The sequence below is a fragment of the Physella acuta genome, unplaced genomic scaffold (genome assembly GCF_028476545.2).
Source record: "Physella acuta isolate Inbredline_101_S28 unplaced genomic scaffold, ASM2847654v3 ptg002125l, whole genome shotgun sequence".
NCBI classification, from domain to species: Eukaryota; Metazoa; Mollusca; class Gastropoda; family Physidae; genus Physella; species Physella acuta.
Window position 1 is genome coordinate 24,712 of NW_026733626.1, and position 19,084 is coordinate 43,795.

General features: G+C 38.5%; 1 protein-coding gene across 1 annotated transcript; it reads right to left on the reverse strand.

Moving 5' to 3' along the window:
• Window positions 1–1,185: 1,185 nt before the first annotated feature.
• On the reverse strand, window positions 1,186–18,710 carry LOC131932272 (uncharacterized). The gene is made up of 6 exons (XM_059289136.1): window positions 18,540–18,710; window positions 12,129–12,360; window positions 7,964–8,080; window positions 6,787–6,865; window positions 5,880–6,053; window positions 1,186–1,770 (listed from the first exon to the last, which is right to left on the reverse strand). The coding sequence occupies exons 2-6, from the start codon at window positions 12,327–12,329 to the stop codon at window positions 1,670–1,672; spliced, it is 672 nt and encodes a 223-aa protein (XP_059145119.1). The 5' UTR covers window positions 12,330–12,360; window positions 18,540–18,710; the 3' UTR covers window positions 1,186–1,669.
• Window positions 18,711–19,084: the final 374 nt, after the last annotated feature.

Sequence of the window (19,084 nt, forward strand, 5' to 3'; positions counted from 1 at the left end):
AAACTCGTTGAGGGGAAATGAAAATTTAAAAGTAATGTTGAGACAGTGTATTACAAGGGAAGGGGAGGGGGAAATGAGAAGGTGGTGGCGATGGGATAAAGGCGATTGACGGGGGTAGAGGTGGTGTCAAAAGCTGTAACATGTTTCTTGAATTAGTAGTTGTAAGGTTCATGGGGAAAATGTAGGATTAAAATCCTAAAAGAAACTCGAAGGTAATTATTATATGACGGTCTATAGTGTAATGAAGTAAAGTTTACCTGTGTCTGCGACCTCGGCATTATGAAAGGGATTAGGTGGTCATCACTATGTCCAGCTGCCTTTACTTTTCCAAACTTGAGTTTGTTACCCATCAGTGCTGGGTAGACTGAGGGCCGTTTTACTCGAGACTTTCGGGTTAGCATTCTAGTGCTGTACCGCTGATTCACACCGTTCCTTCAGTGTGTTGTTAATATGTAAAATCGTATTATTATTTTTTAATGGTTATTTTAGGAGAATCGGTTGAAATCATGTTTAAAGGTGGCCTTTTTTGACGAGCTGTAGTAATTTAAATATAGTGTGTGGATGGGGGAGGAATTCCATTAAAATAAACGCAAATTGAATAACATTGAAGGACGAAAGCATACCTGCCACTACAATGTCAAATAGAAGGTAATGAATTTGATACCGACTCATCGATGTATCCCTCACATAACATGTCCGTAGTTTCCTTGCATCGCTTTCTCGGCATTATTCTGGAGCTTAGATATTATAAACGTCACTTATTTTAGCAAATTCCAAACATGCTTTTCATTTTAAGTTTTTTTTCAAAATCCTGTCCCCCATTCGTGTCACAATAAAACATTGTTATGACTTTTGTGTACATTCCCGGCATGCTTTGATTGGTAAGTGTGCTGGGCGTACGCTGTGTGTCGATGTTGAAACTGATGTGTGCTCTACAAATGCCTACACATACAGTGACCTTTGAACTCTTGGATGTGCTGGTATTAGCTGTCAGTCAAGGTTGGGGAGGGGAGTGGTCCGCAGGAAGTAACACTGGGATAAGCGTGTTTGGGGAGAGCTTTACTCTCAAGAAAAATAAAAGCTAGCTTGTTGTTTTATTCCATGTTGAGTTCTTTTATATTTTTATTTATTTGTTATTAAAATATTTACAACATTTGAACTTTAGTTTATCTAATAGATACAAAGATTACTAGATAAAACATGACCTTATATGTTTGATATTATTATCAAGCGATGCGACGTATTCTCATGATGTCATATGTGTAGGTGATGTCAATCTGTCAAAAATAAATCTCATAAGCTTGTGATGGCATTCGCTCCTTTGATGTCATTTATTAATGCGAAGATTTATGGTACTGATGTTGTTGACGTAATGTTATCTTCTTCTGTTTTTTTTTTTCAGGTCAATTTTGAAATGTTTTGTTTGAAGCTAAAATAACGTATGTTTATTACATTCCATATACAATACAGATAGACGACAGCTTACATAGGATGTCACTGACATTACATTTGACATGGGATTCGAATTCCATATGACATCTTTTACATAATAAACCAATGTACCAATATCGAATGCCATCTGGCATGGGATGTACTGCTACATGACGTCTGATATAGGATGTCACTGTCAGATGACATCTGACATGGGATGTCAACGCTGCTTGTCACCTTACATAGGATTCGCACCAAGACACACATACGGGATCTCAAACTCTGAATTGTTGACATTCTCTGTGACGTTGGTAAACAGGACCAAGTTGTCCACGGGCGCTTGAAAGAAACAAAAACAAGATGATGATCAAAGGGAAGAAACTAAATAAATACAATGGTTTTATATGGTCACTGGTTTCTGTCCCCTTGTTAAATTTCTTTTATTCGCATTTGTATTTAAATGAAAATTCAAAAATAAAGAAAAATTGCCATTTTGTTTTAGCTTAAAGGGAAGTAGATAAGAAAATGTTTTTCTTTTTATTTCTTTGGTTATTTCCCTTATTTAAACATATTTTAACAAAGTAATCCTATCTGTATCCATTTAAAATAAAGCTTCATATGTTCGATTATAAGGAAAATATTTGTTTATTATCTTGGTTCGCTCAGCAGGCATAATAATATAAACAAAATACATCGTTTTACAACGTTATTCTAGGGTTTTAAGGGGAAAACTGGAGTCAGATTATACCTTCGATCTCATATTAAACACATGATTCATGGTTTGTTAATAATATATATATATATATATATATATATATATATATATATATATATATATATATATATATATATATATATATATATATATATATATATATATATATATATATATATATATATATATATATATATATATATATATATATATATATATATATATATATAGCAGCCTATGTTAAAAACTAAGCAGTTATTTTTAATATTCGCAAATGTAAACTGCATGTAGTCGGGCCTATTTAACAAAGTAACCCTTGAAGTATAAATGAGCTTGATACATAATTAGATTGTTAAATGTTTTGCTTAAGTGCAGCACAGCAGTGTGCCTAAAAACTAAGAATATTAACGACGAATCAAACTATTTTATTTTATTTTCCCACAGCCATATAACACTTCAAAACAAGCAATATCTCGAGCTATAAACCTAGGCACCGGCTATTTTAACATACGCTTTACTTTCAAACAATCCATTACGTATTAAAAAATAAATTGTTTAGAATATTTATTGAAGTTGAATCCTAAATCTAGAATAAACTACAAATAACTTTTTTACAATAAATTATTCATAGATCTATTTTCCCTTCAATAAGAAGGATAAAAATAGTTGCATAGTTCCATTAGCGTCTAATGCTGATAATAAAAAGAGATATCTGTGAATATAGCCGAGGATATTGTATGCGCTCTTTGCCAGATGTATGAAAGGAATGTTTCTATAACTCATAAGATGAAGTCTATGTGTGTATGACGTCAATAAATGTCGATATTTTTGAGATGGAATGTATGTGTGTATGACGTCTATTAAATGAAAGCAATGTTTCTCTAACGCCATAAGATGAAATCTATGTGTGTATGGCGTCAATAAATGGCTATATTTCCAAGAAGTCTTTGAGATTTATATGTTTCCATAACGTTTTTGAGATGGAATGTATGTGTGTATGACGTCTACTAAATGAAAGCAATGTTTCTATAACGTCTATAAACGGCTATATTTCCAATACGTCTTTGAATTGTCAATGTTTCCTTAACGTCGTAAGATGAAATCTATGTGTATGACGTCTATTAAATGAAAGCAAGCAATATTTCCATGACGTATGTGAGGCAGCAATGTTTCTATAACGTCATAAGATGAAATATTGTGTGTATGACGTCTATTAAATGAAAGCAAGCTGTGTTTCCTTAACGTCTTAAGATGAAATCTATGTGTATGACGTCTATTAGATGAAAGCAAGCAATGTTTCCATGACGTCATAAAATCAAATCTGTATGACGTCTATTAGATGAAAGCAAGCAATGTTTCCATGACGTCATAAAATAAAATCTATGTATATGACGTCTATTAGATGAAAACCAGCAATATTTCCATGACGACTATGAGACAGCGCTGACGTCCGTGAAAAAGGCTTGAAAGGTCGACGAAAAGTGGCAATTGTGTACATACCACTGCGGGAATCAGGGGAGATTAGCCGGATCAATGCCGTGGTCGATAGAGTGATCGCCCCTGTCGACTATTGCGCGATCACCAGGGGCATTACGCAAGGAAACGATCAGAGCGACCCTCTCGGTATGGTAAATATGGTTAGCTGTCATCAATAGGTTCGTAGATGATGTAAGGAGGGGGGGGGGGGGGGGTACTCGTATAGAATGGGGGAGGGTACTCAAAAGGGGATGCTTTTAGTCCAAGTATTGATCAACTAGATTCTAGATGATACAAATGTATTAGGGGTGAGAGTGATTTGTTTCAGTACCTTGCGATAATTCTTTGTTGAGGTCTAGAGTTCATTCGTTAAAATTAGGGCGTAGTGGATAATTTTTATTCGTGGGGTGGGGGGAACGAAGGGTGGGGGGAGGGAGGTGGCGTGGGGTGTTAAATCCAGAGTACACTACAATGCAGAAATTCTCACCACAATGCTTAAAGCAGAAAAAAATCACATTATGGGTAAGTACTGATTGTTCCTTACAAGCAAGCATTGTTTTCAATTGTTCATTATGGTTGGAATAGTTGTTTGCTGATGTGTGCTAAAATGGTTCTACTCAAGTCTACCTAACAGGGTTCTATCATACTACTGGGGGCACTAAACTTGATACCCTACGGGCTCTATCAAACTACTGGGGGCCCTAAACTTGATACCCTACGGGCTCTATCATACTACTGGGGGCCCTAAACTTGATACCCAAAGGGGCTCTGTTACACAACAGAGCACAAAAACCTGCTTACCAAATGAGCCCCACCCAACAGGGCACCAAAAACCTGCTATCCAAATGTGCCCAACCAAATAGGGCACCAAAAACCTGCTACCCAACGGTATCCTGAAAATGCCGAGCCTTCAAATCTCTCGATATAACGTGGCTCCGATACAACTTGTAGCCGAATCTCTCCGAGAACCCATATCCCATAATGCCGTTATTTTTTCCCTGTTCCTGATCTCGTCTGGCGCTAATCAAATAACCCACCCCTGTCCCGAGTGTTGTTGCACCCGTCAACACAACACAACAACATTTCATCAAAAGGACATTGAACCCCCTCACCCCCGCATTCTAGAAACATCGGCATAAATAACACGGGGTCATTATGACCCAACATCTTCACGCTAGTCAGGGCGGGGATATGGCGGCGTTAGATATAAAACAAAGGACCAGCGTCACAATCCAATAAAGAAAAAGAGTTACATAAAAAAACGGACTGCCGATTACATTACAAATTATAGACCCTAACAACAGTCAAACAAAGACCTGATTCACGATCACATCAATGGATCCTTGTGTAGTGCCGACGCCAGGTTATTAAGCGCCCTAGGCAAAACTTATTAAAAGCGTCCCCGTATTATCAAAGGCGTAGCGACCCTTCCCGGCGCCCGGGGACAAACTTTCGATTTGCTGCCCCTCCCCCTCAAACTTTTGATTTGCACCCTTCAAACTTTCAATTTGTTTTTCCAACCCATTTTGGCGCCCCCCTACGGACAGCGCCCTAGGCGACCACCTAGTTCGCCTTATAGGTAGCGCCGGCCCTGTCCATGTGACAAATGATACCTCTGTCAAACAAGGAAAATAGTCACAAGTAAAAATAGCAACCCAAAAACCACTTAACTAATGAACCCGAATTAGATTTAGAATGTTGACCTACCCACAATCAGATAAAGGACCATAGCAAAAATCATTGAAGATTTTTTTTATAAAAAGATACAGGCAACAATCAAAACAAATAGTTTAGCCGACACCAAATAACTTATACGAGTCACAATCAAATAAATGATATGAGCCAAAATAAATGAAAATGATCCGAGCCACAATTTTACCGCCCCCCCCCCCCCCCGAACGAAATGAAATTTATATAATTTATATAGAAAATCTATACTTTTAACAGTGTCCGCCCCCCCCCCCCCCAAAGAAACACCCCCCCCCACCCCCCGAACGAAATGAAATTTATATAATTTATATAGAAAATATATACTTTTAACAGTGTCCGCCGCCGAAGAAAGTCTACCGCCCCCCCCCCCCCCCTCGGAGAAAAAAGTCTGGAAAAAACACTGATCATACTAGCCACAATCAAATGAATAAATGATCTGAGCCACAACAAATAAATAATCCGAGCCTCAATCAAAAAAGGTCCCACCCCCCACCCCCCCAAAAAAAAATAAACAAAAAAATAACGGGATGAAGCTAAAGTAACCAACCTCCACCCATCGTGCCAGCTATATGCTCCATGATGGGCACGCAGTTGTCCTTGGTCACCATGATGGTCATCTCAATGTTGCGGTTTTGATCCGTGCGGCGAAAATACCAGGCGTCGAAGTTGGCCTGGTTGGCGAACAGACCGAGGTAAGAGTTGCCCAGGTAGGTGGAGTCAGCTGAAACAGGTAAAAACACACAGTGTGAGGTGATAATACAGATTAGGATAGGGGACGGTGTGGTCTAACGGTAGAGCGCTAAACTGTTAACTAGAAAATATAGAAAATGATTACGGGAAAGCGTGGCGTAGCGGTAGAGAGCTAGACTGCTAACCCACAAGTCTTGAGTTCAAATCTGGGTTCAAGTCAGTAAAACGTCCCTGAGTCCACCCAACTCTGATGGGTACCTAACTCACGTTAGGAAAAGAAAACAACGGCTGGGCATAGTGCTGACCACACTATCTCTTCATATGCCAAGGTCACAGAAACAAGTTAACTTTACTTCACTTATCCTATGATTCGTCATGTTCGAAATCGGTAGTTAAATTTTGTTTTTACAGATAAAGATCTATAATCTTATAATTTTTTTTTTTTTGCGTAAAGATTATTTACTACTTATCGGTTGTCCGTACCAAATTTAACTAACTTGAAATGTAAAAATATTATTTTAGCTCTAACAATAACAACTTACCATACATCTCAACCTAACGCAACCAAAGTATATCCCTTACGTATAAACCAAACGTAATAATAAAACTGTGCCCCAAATGTATACAATAACTTAAAAACATTGTTGATTCCTGTTTCTGATCATCATTCAAGGTACTGGACTGTGCTGTTCTAATGTTTGAATCTTGATGGTGAGTCTATGGGGGTGGGTACGGCTAACCGAATTGGTCACGTTGACTCCTACCTGGCATACAAGGCTCCAACATGCCAGAGGTTATGGGACTCGTTTCACATGTCCCAGCTTGGATCATGTACTGTTTGCCCTGGGGATGTGAGGGGGATAGTGTGAGGGGAAGGGGGTGTGTGAGGGGAGGGTGATAGGTATGGGGGAGGGTGATATGTGAAGGGGTGATAGATGATGTGAGGGTGATACGTTTGAGGTCAGGGTGATAGGTGTGGGGGAGGGGGAGGGTGTTATGTAAGGGGGAGGATGATAGATGGTGTTACGGTGATAGGTTTTAGGTGAGGGTGATGTGTGAGTTATGTGATATAATGATAGGTTTTAGGTGAGGGTGATGTGTGAGTTATGTGATATAATGATATGAGTAAGATACATGATGTAGCTGTGATGTGTGTGGGGGAGGGTGATATGTGTGAGATGAGTGTGATGTAAGGGTATGAGTAAGATATGTGATGTATTTCTGATGTGTGTGGGGGAAGTGATATGTGTGAGATGTGTGTGATGTAAGGGTATGAGTAAGATATGTGATGTAGCTGTGATGTGTGTGGGGTGAGTGATATGTGTGAGATGTGTGTGATGTAGTGATATGAGTAAGATGTGTTATGCAGCTGTGATGTGAGCGTCTGGTTGTTTTGGGAGTGTGATGTGATGTTTTGAGGTTAAGTTGGGATAGTGAGGTTGTTGTGATGATATTGTAAGATTAATGTAAGGGTGATGTGAAAGTTATGTGAGGTTTTTCGTCATACTACAGTGATGTTACAGAGGTGTTAAAGTGATGTGCTGAAGAGAGGCTATTTTGTTGATGTTTATATATAATTGATGTGGACATTTAGTTAGAAGTAACGACGTCAGTCTGTTCTTTTGATTTAGACAATTTAGTCTTGTAAAAAATTGAGATGTAAATATTTACACTCATTTACACTCACCTTTTTTCAAAACAATTTAAAAAAATAGTGTTAAATATGTCAAAAAGATTATGCAAATGATATTTTCCTCTAAGTATTGTATAAATTAATGTTTTTGAAATTTTACTTCGTTATTTTTCTCTGGTTCATAAACAACAAAGGGTAAATAACCCTGCGTCAAAGATACCAAAACTACGACATTATCTCCCCTGACTGATATGAAACATACACTATTTATCCGGCAGATAGAAGCGAGAATTATGCAGTCCATTTACATTTTTATAATCCAAAATGAGCCGGAAAAGTGTTTGTTCTATGCCGGTTTCCGTGAAGGTTGCCTGTTCGTGGACTTGAATTCTCGCCTCCCAGTTCCTGTAGAGTCGGGTAACTTGCTGAAAGAGAGGATGTTGTTTCAAACGTTAGGGACATGAAATGGTGGTCCAAGTTGGTGGAAGATAATAGTGTGTTTAATTTTAAACGATATGGACAAACATACTCGGTTAAGAATGCTAAATAATAACATACAACATATATAGATAGTAATTTATTGAATATGTCACCTTAACAGCAAATATCCATACAAATATTACGACATGAGGACATATTGATACATATTTATATATTAAGGGCTTTTACCATATGCACATAAAAACCATACACACACCCACAGCACACATCTTACAATGGACAGCACACATAACCACATGGACAGCACACATAACTACAGGAACAGCACACATCGGCACATTAAAATATTTTGGTAATTGTAGCTAAAAGACAATGAAGTCAAATGGGTGTAAAGAAAAGCGGGTAGTTTTGCTAAAAACAACATACACAGTATACATACACAATTACATTCACACACACACACACTCACACACACACATACACACACACACACACATACACACACACGCACACACACACACACACACACACACATATATATATATATATATATATATATATATATATATATATATATATATATATATATATATATATATATATATATATATATATATTATATATATATATATATATATATATATATATATATATATATATATGAATGGCCCATCTGGCAATGATATATTGTTACGGGTCATTTGTAGGTTAGACTAGAATAGGATAGAATGATCTAGAATTAGGGGAGAGTGAGTGTGTGAGTTGAGTTTACCCTAGAATATTGGTAACCCCGGTGTGTTTGTGTATTGTTATCCCAAGGTCGAATGCGGTATAAAAGCTGGAGTGAATGGTTGTCAGGGGTTAGTTGGTAGTGGTTAGGTCGGGGGCTATTCTGTAATGTGATATGTGAGACCTAATAAACGTATTGAACGTCAAACCGAGTTTTCTTGAATTCGAATCTAACTTGGACGTAATATATATCCAGCCAACACTTCACATTTCCTCCACCCTCCTCCCGCCCGCCCCCACGATATTACAGTCGATGGCTAATTCTATAGAAGACGTTGAGCAAACTTTAACCCGGAAGTGGATCAATACAAATGATCTGACGGTTCCATATCTGTGTGGTGTAGATTACTTCTTTGGTTCGTTTTTCTTCGTTCGCCACCAGACTGTCTTCGATCGCCGTGAATCATGGCGGCCCCCGTCCTTAACCAAAAACCACTTCTTGAATGGGTCTTTGTTAAACGTAAAGGTACCTTAACCTTAACCCTCGTATAAACCTTTGTTCTGCAAAATCAATCATTTAAGTATCGCGATAAGATGGTTAAACTATCAATACAAGGATTGATGTGAAAGCTTAAACTCTAGGGCTAACCTTTAATCCAGTAGATCAATCATTTTTATATTGATTTAACTATCGCAGTTTTGAATAAACTTAAAGTCGTGGTGTCCTACAATGGAACGTAACCTTTAGAAAATAACGTTGGCCATTTATCGAATAAACAAAACTAATGTGAACCTGACCTTTATAAGACATTTTCTGTTTTTTTATTTGCAAAATATCGTGTCAAAATCACACCATCAGAGGAGTTTGAATGTCCGTTTCGTGAGAGTTGTGTTAATTTACCCGCTTTTCCCAACTGCCATATGCCAGATTTAATGCACATTTGAAACTCTGTCAGAACAGTTTTATCTGGCAAGCTTTGTGTACACCAGGGATCTCCAAACTTTTCAGTCCTAGGGCCGCATCAACTATCAAATTTCAGTTCGGGGGGCCAGTTTCTTCCAGGCATGTCTTTGATTTTTCTGGGCAAAGTTCCTCAGCCATCACCAACAAACGTTTTTTTCCGTGGACAAAAAGATCTCCGCGGGCCGGATGATAGGACCTCGAGGGCCCGCGGGCCGTAGTTTGGAGACCCCTGGTGTACACTAACACCAACACGGGTAAAATAAAAACTCTTCACTAGAAAAAAAGCGCCTGAAGATTTTTATTATTAACACGTTTTTATTAACTCAGCTTCGCGTGTGTTTGTTGTTAAAATTGACATCGAAAATTAACCCACTTCTGATTGCTCAATAGATCTGAAATTTGGCATGTAGGCTACTTTCGCCTAACAATTTCAGATGCAATCATAAAAACTAGCAATTAGAGACGGTAATTAGCTTAATTTAATTACGCCCCAAGGACCATAAAATTGAGGACATGATTTCTAAAGATACCGACAAGACTGGAGGCTTATAGACACAGTTACTTCGGCCCCAATCGATGTGAGCGCGCTGGCCGTGATCGTATAGTGGTTAGTACTTCGCGTTGTGGCCGCGACAACCCAGGTTCGAATCCTGGTCGCTCAAGATTTTTTTAGTCCGTGTATTTATAAACACTTAGTCAATTCATACTTAATCAAGTCATTAGATAAAGTAGAAAATAAACTATATAAAAAACTTTTTTAAAAACCACGTTTTTCATGTGTAGCAACGGACTAAAAAGGAGAAAATAAAATACTTAAAAAAAACTTTTTAAAAAACCACGTTTTTCTTGTGGACTAAAAAGTAGAAAATAACTATTTACATACATTTGATGACAAAAAACGTGGGTCGGGCAGATGGGTCGGGAAATTTGATGGTGAACGTACCCACGTTTTTTGTCATCAAATGTATGTAAATAGTTATTTTCTACTTTTTAGTCCACAAGAAAAACGTGGTTTTTTTAAAAAGTTTTTTTTAAGTATTTTATTTTAAACAATGGAGACTACTTATACTCTCTACGTAACTCGCACTGAATACAAAATAAAAATGTATACAATGGAACAAAGTGAGACCCATTATCACATGTAATACAGTTGTATTTGTTCGCATTTAGTTGGTTGTTAGCCGAAAGTTTACATGTAGTTGTGCTGAATCGCATATGTGTTGAGCACTTATCACAAACGTAGTTTTTTGTAAAACGGATTTTAAATGGGGGGGGGGGGGGGTGAGAGTGGCAGTGGCGTAGCTAGGTCTGGTCTCACCCGGTGCGGCACTTACTGGTGTCACCCCCCAGAGGCATAGCGACCCTTCCCGGGGATATACTTTCATTTTTCGATTTGCACCTCACCTCAATCTTTCGATTTGCACCTCTTAAAAGACTATTTAACACTCGAATTATCCCTTAATTAAGTGGAATTATCATTTATCTCTATATATTTTGCTATTTTTTGCCTTGGTGTCACCCCCCTAAATGGTGTACCCCCGCCCTCCACTTCGCTACTCCACTGGGGAGTGGCTAACGGGGATGGATTAATGTTAAAAGGGTTCTAAGCTGTAAATGATACAGGGATTCTCAAACTATAACATAGTTGAGCGACTTATAATTTGTTCAAAGTTGGGTTAAAGGACTGAACAAGCATAAGAGGACATAAAACATCGATCTCATTCTTAAGTTGAAGTTGCTTTTTAAACGTTTTCTGTACAAATCGAGAGGGTTAGTGTGGGATTGATGGAGGGGGGGGGGTGGTGAGATGGGTCAGGGTGGGTGAGATTAGGGGTTGGTGAGATGGGGTTGGGTGATATTAGGGGTGGGGGACATGGGGTTGGGTGAGAATAGGGGTGGGGGAGGTGGGGTTGGGTGAGATTAGGGGTGGGGGAGATGGGGTTGGGTGAGATTAGGGGTGGGGAGGTGGGGTTGGGTGAGATTAGGGGTGGGGGAGATGGGGTTGGGTGAGATTAGGGGTGGGGAGGTGGGGTTGGGTGAGATTAGGGGTGGGGGAGATGGGGTTGGGTGAGATAAAGGGTGGGGGAGATGGGGTTGGGTGAGATTAGGGGTGGGGGAGGTGGGGTTGGGTGAGATAGGGGTGGGTAAGGTAGGGTGTGAGATGGGTTAGGGGCGGGAGAGATGATGGTGGTTTTGATGAAGGATGGGTGAGATGGGAGTGGGTCAGATGGGGGCAGGGGGGGGGGCTCTTGAATCATGCCAGTTAACATCTTCTCAACCTGCCCCTCCCCCTATGATCCCGACCCGAGTCGCCCATGCACGCAGATTACAGTACTCACCCTCGCCTGCACGCTGAAGCTCTGGAGTGACGCAATCACCGCCTGAAACCGGTAGGGGAGACAACAGGGACTGGGGCGGTGGCTGTCACGTGATAATGGCCGCCTGTCGCTGGCCACGGCGGAAGTGACGTGTACGGCAGGCAGCAGCAGCAGGCAGACTGTCAGGCAGCGTGTCGTTAGGCGGACAGCTGTTCCGGCCATGGGGTCTGTAATTCCGGGCTGTCAGATGAGACTAGACAAATTGTGTTGGGTTAGGGTTAGGTTAGTGTTAATACTCCCACGACCAAACACCGTAATACTGATCTAACTTTAGACACTAGACAAATTGTTTTGGGTTAGAGTTAGGTTAGCGTTAACACTCCCACGACCAAACACCGTAATACTGATCTAACTTTAGACACTAGACAAATTGTGTTGGGTTAGAGTTAGGTTAGCGTTAATACTCCCACGACCAAACACCGTAATACTGATCTAACTTAGACACTAGACAAATTGTGTTGGGTTAGAGTTAGTTTAGCGTTAACACTCCCACGACCAAACACCGTAATACTGATCTAACTTTAGACACTAGACAAATGTGTTGGGTTAGAGTTAGGTTAGCGTTAACACTCCCACGACCAAACACCGTAATACTGATCTAACTTTAGACACTAGACAAATTGTGTTGGGTTAGAGTTAGGTTAGCGTTAATACTCCCACGGCCAAACTCCGTAATACTGATCTAAATTTAGACATCAGACAAATTGTGTTGGGTTAGGGTTAGGTTAGCGTTAATACTCCCACGACCAAACACCGTAATACTGATCTAACTTTAGACACTAGACAAACTGTGTTGGGTTAGAGTTAGGTTAGTGTTAATACTCCCACGACCAAACACCGTAATACTGATCTAACTTTAGACACTAGACAAATTGTGTTGGGTTAGAGTTAGGTTAGCGTTAACACTCCCACGACCAAACACCGTAATACTGATCTAACTTTAGACACTAGACAAATTGTGTTGGGTTAGAGTTAGGTTAGCGTTAACACTCCCACGACCAAACACCGTAATACTGATCTAACTTTAGACACTAGACAAATTGTGTTGGGTTAGAGTTAGGTTAGCGTTAACACTCCCACGACCAAACACCGTAATACTGATCTAACTTTAGACACTAGACAAATTGTGTTGGGTTAGAGTTAGGTTAGCGTTAACACTCCCACGACCAAACACCGTAATACTGATCTAACTTTAGACACTAGACAAATTGTGTTGGGTTAGAGTTAGGTTAGCGTTAACACTCCCACGACCAAACACCGTAATACTGATCTAACTTTAGACACTAGACAAATTGTGTTGGGTTAGAGTTAGGTTAGCGTTAACACTCCCACGACCAAACACCGTAATACTGATCTAACTTTAGACACTAGACAAATTGTGTTGGGTTAGAGTTAGGTTAGCGTTAACACTCCCACGACCAAACACCGTAATACTGATCTAACTTTAGACACTAGACAAATTGTGTTGGGTTAGAGTTAGGTTAGCGTTAACACTCCCACGACCAAACACCGTAATACTGATCTAACTTTAGACACTAGACAAATTGTGTTGGGTTAGAGTTAGGTTAGCGTTAACACTCCCACGACCAAACACCGTAATACTGATCTAACTTTAGACACTAGACAAATTGTGTTGGGTTAGAGTTAGGTTAGCGTTAACACTCCCACGACCAAACACCGTAATACTGATCTAACTTTAGACACTAGACAAATTGTGTTGGGTTAGAGTTAGGTTAGCGTTAACACTCCCACGACCAAACACCGTAATACTGATCTAACTTTAGACACTAGACAAATTGTGTTGGGTTAGAATTAGGTTAGCGTTAACACTCCCACGACCAAACACCGTAATACTGATCTAACTTTAGACACTAGACAAATTGTGTTGGGTTAGAGTTAGGTTAGCGTTAACACTCCCACGACCAAACACCGTAATACTGATCTAACTTTAGACACTAGACAAATTGTGTTGGGTTAGAGTTAGGTTAGCGTTAATACTCCCACGACCAAACACCGTAATACTGATCTAACTTTAGACACTAGACAAATTGTGTTGGGTTAGAGTTAGGTTAGCGTTAACACTCCCACGACCAAACACCGTAATACTGATCTAACTTTAGACACTAGACAAATTGTGTTGGGTTAGAGTTAGGTTAGCGTTAACACTCCCACGACCAAACACCGTAATACTGATCTAACTTTAGACACTAGACAAATTGTGTTGGGTTAGAGTTAGGTTAGCGTTAACACTCCCACGACCAAACACCGTAATACTGATCTAACTTTAGACACTAGACAAATTGTGTTGGGTTAGAGTTAGGTTAGCGTTAATACTCCCACGACCAAACACCGTAATACTGATCTAACTTTAGACACTAGACAAATTGTGTTGGGTTAGAGTTAGGTTAGCGTTAACACTCCCACGACCAAACACCGTAATACTGATCTAACTTTAGACACTAGACAAATTGTGTTGGGTTAGAGTTAGGTTAGCGTTAACACTCCCACGACCAAACACCGTAATACTGATCTAACTTTAGACACTAGACAAATTGTGTTGGGTTAGAGTTAGGTTAGCGTTAATACTCCCACGACCAAACACCGTAATACTGATCTAACTTTAGACACTAGACAAATTGTGTTGGGTTAGGGTTAGGTTAGCGTTAATACTCTCACGACCAAACACCGTAATACTGATCTAACTTTAGACACTAGACAAATTGTGTTGGGTTAGAGTTAGGTTAGCGTTAACACTCCCACGACCAAACACCGTAATACTGATCTAACTTTAGACAAATTGTGTTGGGTTAGAGTTAGGTTAGCGTTAATACTCCCACGACCAAACACCGTAATACTGATCTAACTTTAGACAAATTGTGTTGGGTTAGAGTTAGGTTAGCGTTAATACTCCCACGACCAAACACCGCAATACTGATCTAACTTTAGACAAATTGTGTTGGGTTAGAGTTAGGTTAGCGTTAATACTCCCACGACCAAACACCGCAATACTGATCTAACTTTAGACAAATTGTGTTGGGTTAGAGTTAGGTTAGCGTTAATACCCCACAACCAAACTCTGTAATACTGATCTAACTTTAGACAAATATTTGGAATGGAGTTTGATCTGGATTCAAGCGTTATTCTAGATGGAGAAAAAGGTGGAAGTGGGAGGTGGTGGGGGAGGTAAAAAAATGAGATATAATACGAACATTAATTATTTAAACACTAAAAAAAACACAATCTAAATGTTTAATCAGGGGCGGAACTACAGTGCCGCCAGACCCCGCAATGCGGGGGGGGCCCACGCCATTTAGGGGCCCACGGCCGACCATAAAAAAATTGTTATAGTTAAAAAAAATTACTTGCATTTTTGACTTGATGTTTGTTTTGTAAAAAAGATTACCGTAGCTGCGGTTGGATTATCTTTATTCTATAGACACCACCCCACGCTAATTTTTCCTTCGTTTTTAAACCTCTGTGAAAGCCGAGTCCTCTTTCTCGTACAATCAAACTCATCAAAGATAAGCAAACGTTCAAACCACTTCCGTGACTTATTTCCCTTTTTAAATAGTCAAATAAGGGTGCTCATAAGCTCCTTTTAATCGATGTGTACTAAACAAATTAAAAATCAATTACTTCTCTTCATTGTTATTTGTTTATAAATTACTTACTAAGATGACACAGTATAAAAAGAATATGTATTTAAAATTAATAATATAAATGCAAAAAAAACATAAAAATAAACATGACACGAGACACCATTATTTACAGAAAGCTTTCATGTTATATATTCTTTTGACCGATAAGATGTTTGAGGTATTACAGCAGAGATAATATAAAACTGATTTTTCACAAAACAGACTAATTTAAAGTGAGGTAGTCTAGTTCTTATGCCATTTTATTTTCTCCATTTGATTATTATATATGCAATTGATGTTCATGTCCTTGATGCTGTGTAAAATCTATCAAATAAATTATTATTACTGAAAAAAAAAAAAAAAAAAAAAAAAAAAAAAATGTAAAAGAGAGGAAAAAAAAAAGACTAATGCACTTACACATATGACATGATGTTGTAATTTTTTTTAATTAAAAAAAAACAACCCCGGGTATTTCTCAAAACACGAACAGGCCAGCAATGAGTATCCTATGTTCGTATTTTGTGTTTGAGTATAATATTATATACGAGCCGACCCGCAGCGTATCATACGCCGCTATTTAGTTGTTTTATTTTCTACTTTTCAGTCATTCATAATGTGTGAATTCGACAGTACCAATGCTGCCACTGAAAATATTTGCTTTAAAACACTAACCCCCCCCCTTTCCCCTAACCCCGACCCTCCCCCCCTCCCCCCCCCCCCCCCGTGAAAGCAGCCTCCTCTTAGTTATTTCTTAGTTACCTCCTGTAAGTTTAAAATCGAACTAAATTATCTGCCCCTAATAGAAACCCGGCTCTACGATTTGTAAACATTTAGCTTTGTAAACATTTAGCGTGACCACAACTTACCAGACAATGTGGGGGTGGGGTGGGGGTGGTAGTGATAGAGAGAAAGAGAGGGGACTGCAAGGAGGCGCTTGCAGCTTGTTTTCTAACGGCTCCCAGAAGAGAATTATATATATATATATATATATATATATATATATATATATATATATAATATATATTATATGGGGGGGGGGGGGGGGCCTAAAAAAATGTTTGCGGGGTGGCCCTTTTTTTCTAGTTCCGCCACTGTGTTTAATCATATTTTTCGACACTAATTAAGAGTGTATTACTTAAAAGAATCCAACCACACCACTATGGGGTAATCCATGATTGAAATTAATTGTTTTAAACGATTTCTATCCCCCTTCCCATACCCGCGTCAAACGTCGTTAAAAAAATATACCCCTCCCTAGAATGACTTTATACCTAAACCTACAACCCCCTCTCCTTCAAAAATGTAATTTAAAAAAAAAAGGTTTCTTTCTAAAATATTCGATGAGTTTGGTCAACAAAAAGTATAATAATCGATTTATATTACCATTTACAAAAAAAAGTTTTCAAAAACGCTAAAAAACCCGGCTAAAATTCAATTTAATTATAACCTTTTTGTTCTTTTAAAAAAAAGCAAGTATGACGTCAAACTATCTGAACACACCCTCCCTCATTACACAACTTTACAAAATTATGTCCTACCAACGAATGTGACGTCTTTTAAGGAAGACCCCCTAATACTACATTCGTTGATGCTTGTAAAGATATGGTAGTGAATGCTAATCAGCCCTATGTAAAAAAAAAAAAAAAAAAAAAAAAAAAGCCAAACGAAATCACCGGCAGAAAATGTAATTACTAATAATAAAAAAACAACAAATCAGCCACCGTCTATGTACTCTGCATAGATCAAACACACAACGGTACAACACTTATTGATCTTCCCATTTTATCACTTCTGTTAACAAATGTATTTTGTTCGCCCTATAGCAGTCGGCGACAAACTCCAAGCTTAGCTGCTAATGAGATTAAAAAATATTAAGTTACACTGTCTGAAGGGGGGTGAACAAAAAAATATTCTGGAATTACAGACAAATAAAAAACAAAATGCCGGATATTTGGGGGTCTGGAAACGTAACGTATCATTAGATATGGCATTCAGATACAAGCCTCGCATCTAAGTTAAATATGGCGTAATAAAATGGCATTTGTTTCCAGGAATAGCTGCAGGCGGATGTTGTTTTTGTGTACTTGTCGCCGATGCTAGATCGGTGATTGTGGCTTATTGTAGGAGCGCTCACAACGCGTAATAAAGAAACACGCATTTTGTTTTCTAAAATCGTCTAAAATCTAAAAAAAAATAAATAAAATAAAATAAAAAAAATGATAAAAAAAAATTAAAAAGATTTACTTTGATCACATAATGTTAATCTGGATCATGAGTAATTTACATAGTTTAAATTTTCTGAATAAAGCGACCGCTGGAAATCAATACATTGCTAGAAAAAAAAATCACATGTAAAAGGGGTCAAGGCTAAATCAGTGTCCTATGCATAATGAAAAGCCTCGCGTATAATTATGTTTAAATACATTTTTATTGCAGAAAGAGTGGGAAAAAAAGTCTAGAATTTACATATTCTTTTACAAAAAATAAATATAAATAAAACATTAGTGGTGTTAAAATAAAATTACACAAAGATATTTGAAAAAACATGAATAAGAACGACAACTCTCAATCCGTGAAAAGGGCGTTTACTCTTTGTCAGGCTTAAAGGGAAAGAAATAACATGTTAAAACCGTCATTTTAAAGGTCACGAAAAAGAAAGGTAGAGAAAAGACAACAGAAACCTTTAAAAAGTATATATTTGATTATAAAATTATCAACGGATGAAATGCATTACCTTGTTGAAATAAGTACGGTAAGAAAATCTAATACAAATATTGGAATATCGAGGATGATTCAACTGTTTTGATTTGAAAGGTCCGCTGTTGAAGGAAGATTTCACACAGGCACGAGCAACGAGTTAATTACAGGAGACATCTGTTGTTTCACACACACCGTCTGATTACACAGGCAAAACACGGACTAGGCTGGGTCATCATTGTTGACATTAGTGTGTCGGTGTGTCGGTTACAGGCGGTCTACAGACACTGGCAGCTATTGTTGACATTAGTGTGTCACTGTGTCGGTTACAGGCGGTGTACTGCGTATGGACACATGCAGCGATTGTTGGCATTAGTATGTTGTTGTATCATTGTGTTGGATATAGGAAATATACGTAGACCAGCAGTGATTTGTACATACACAGGAAGTGATTGTTAACATTAGTGTGTCGGTGTGTCATTGTGTCGAATCATTGCAATATACATAGACAAGCAGTGATTGTTGACATTAGTTTGTCGGTGTGCCATGGTATCGGACATAGGGAGTATACGTATACAAGCA

Bases quoted from the DNA above. Each gene is read 5' to 3' on its own strand.
- LOC131932272 (XM_059289136.1), bottom strand. From the start codon at position 12,329: ATGGCCGGAACAGCTGTCCGCCTAACGACACGCTGCCTGACAGTCTGC. The intron at 6,866-7,963 runs GTAAATGGACTG...TCACATCCCCAG, and splicing joins TCATTTTGGATTATAAAAAT to GGCAAACAGTACATGATCCA. The intron at 1,771-5,879 runs GTTGGTTACTTT...GTTTCTTTCAAG, and splicing joins AGCTGGCACGATGGGTGGAG to CGCCCGTGGACAACTTGGTC.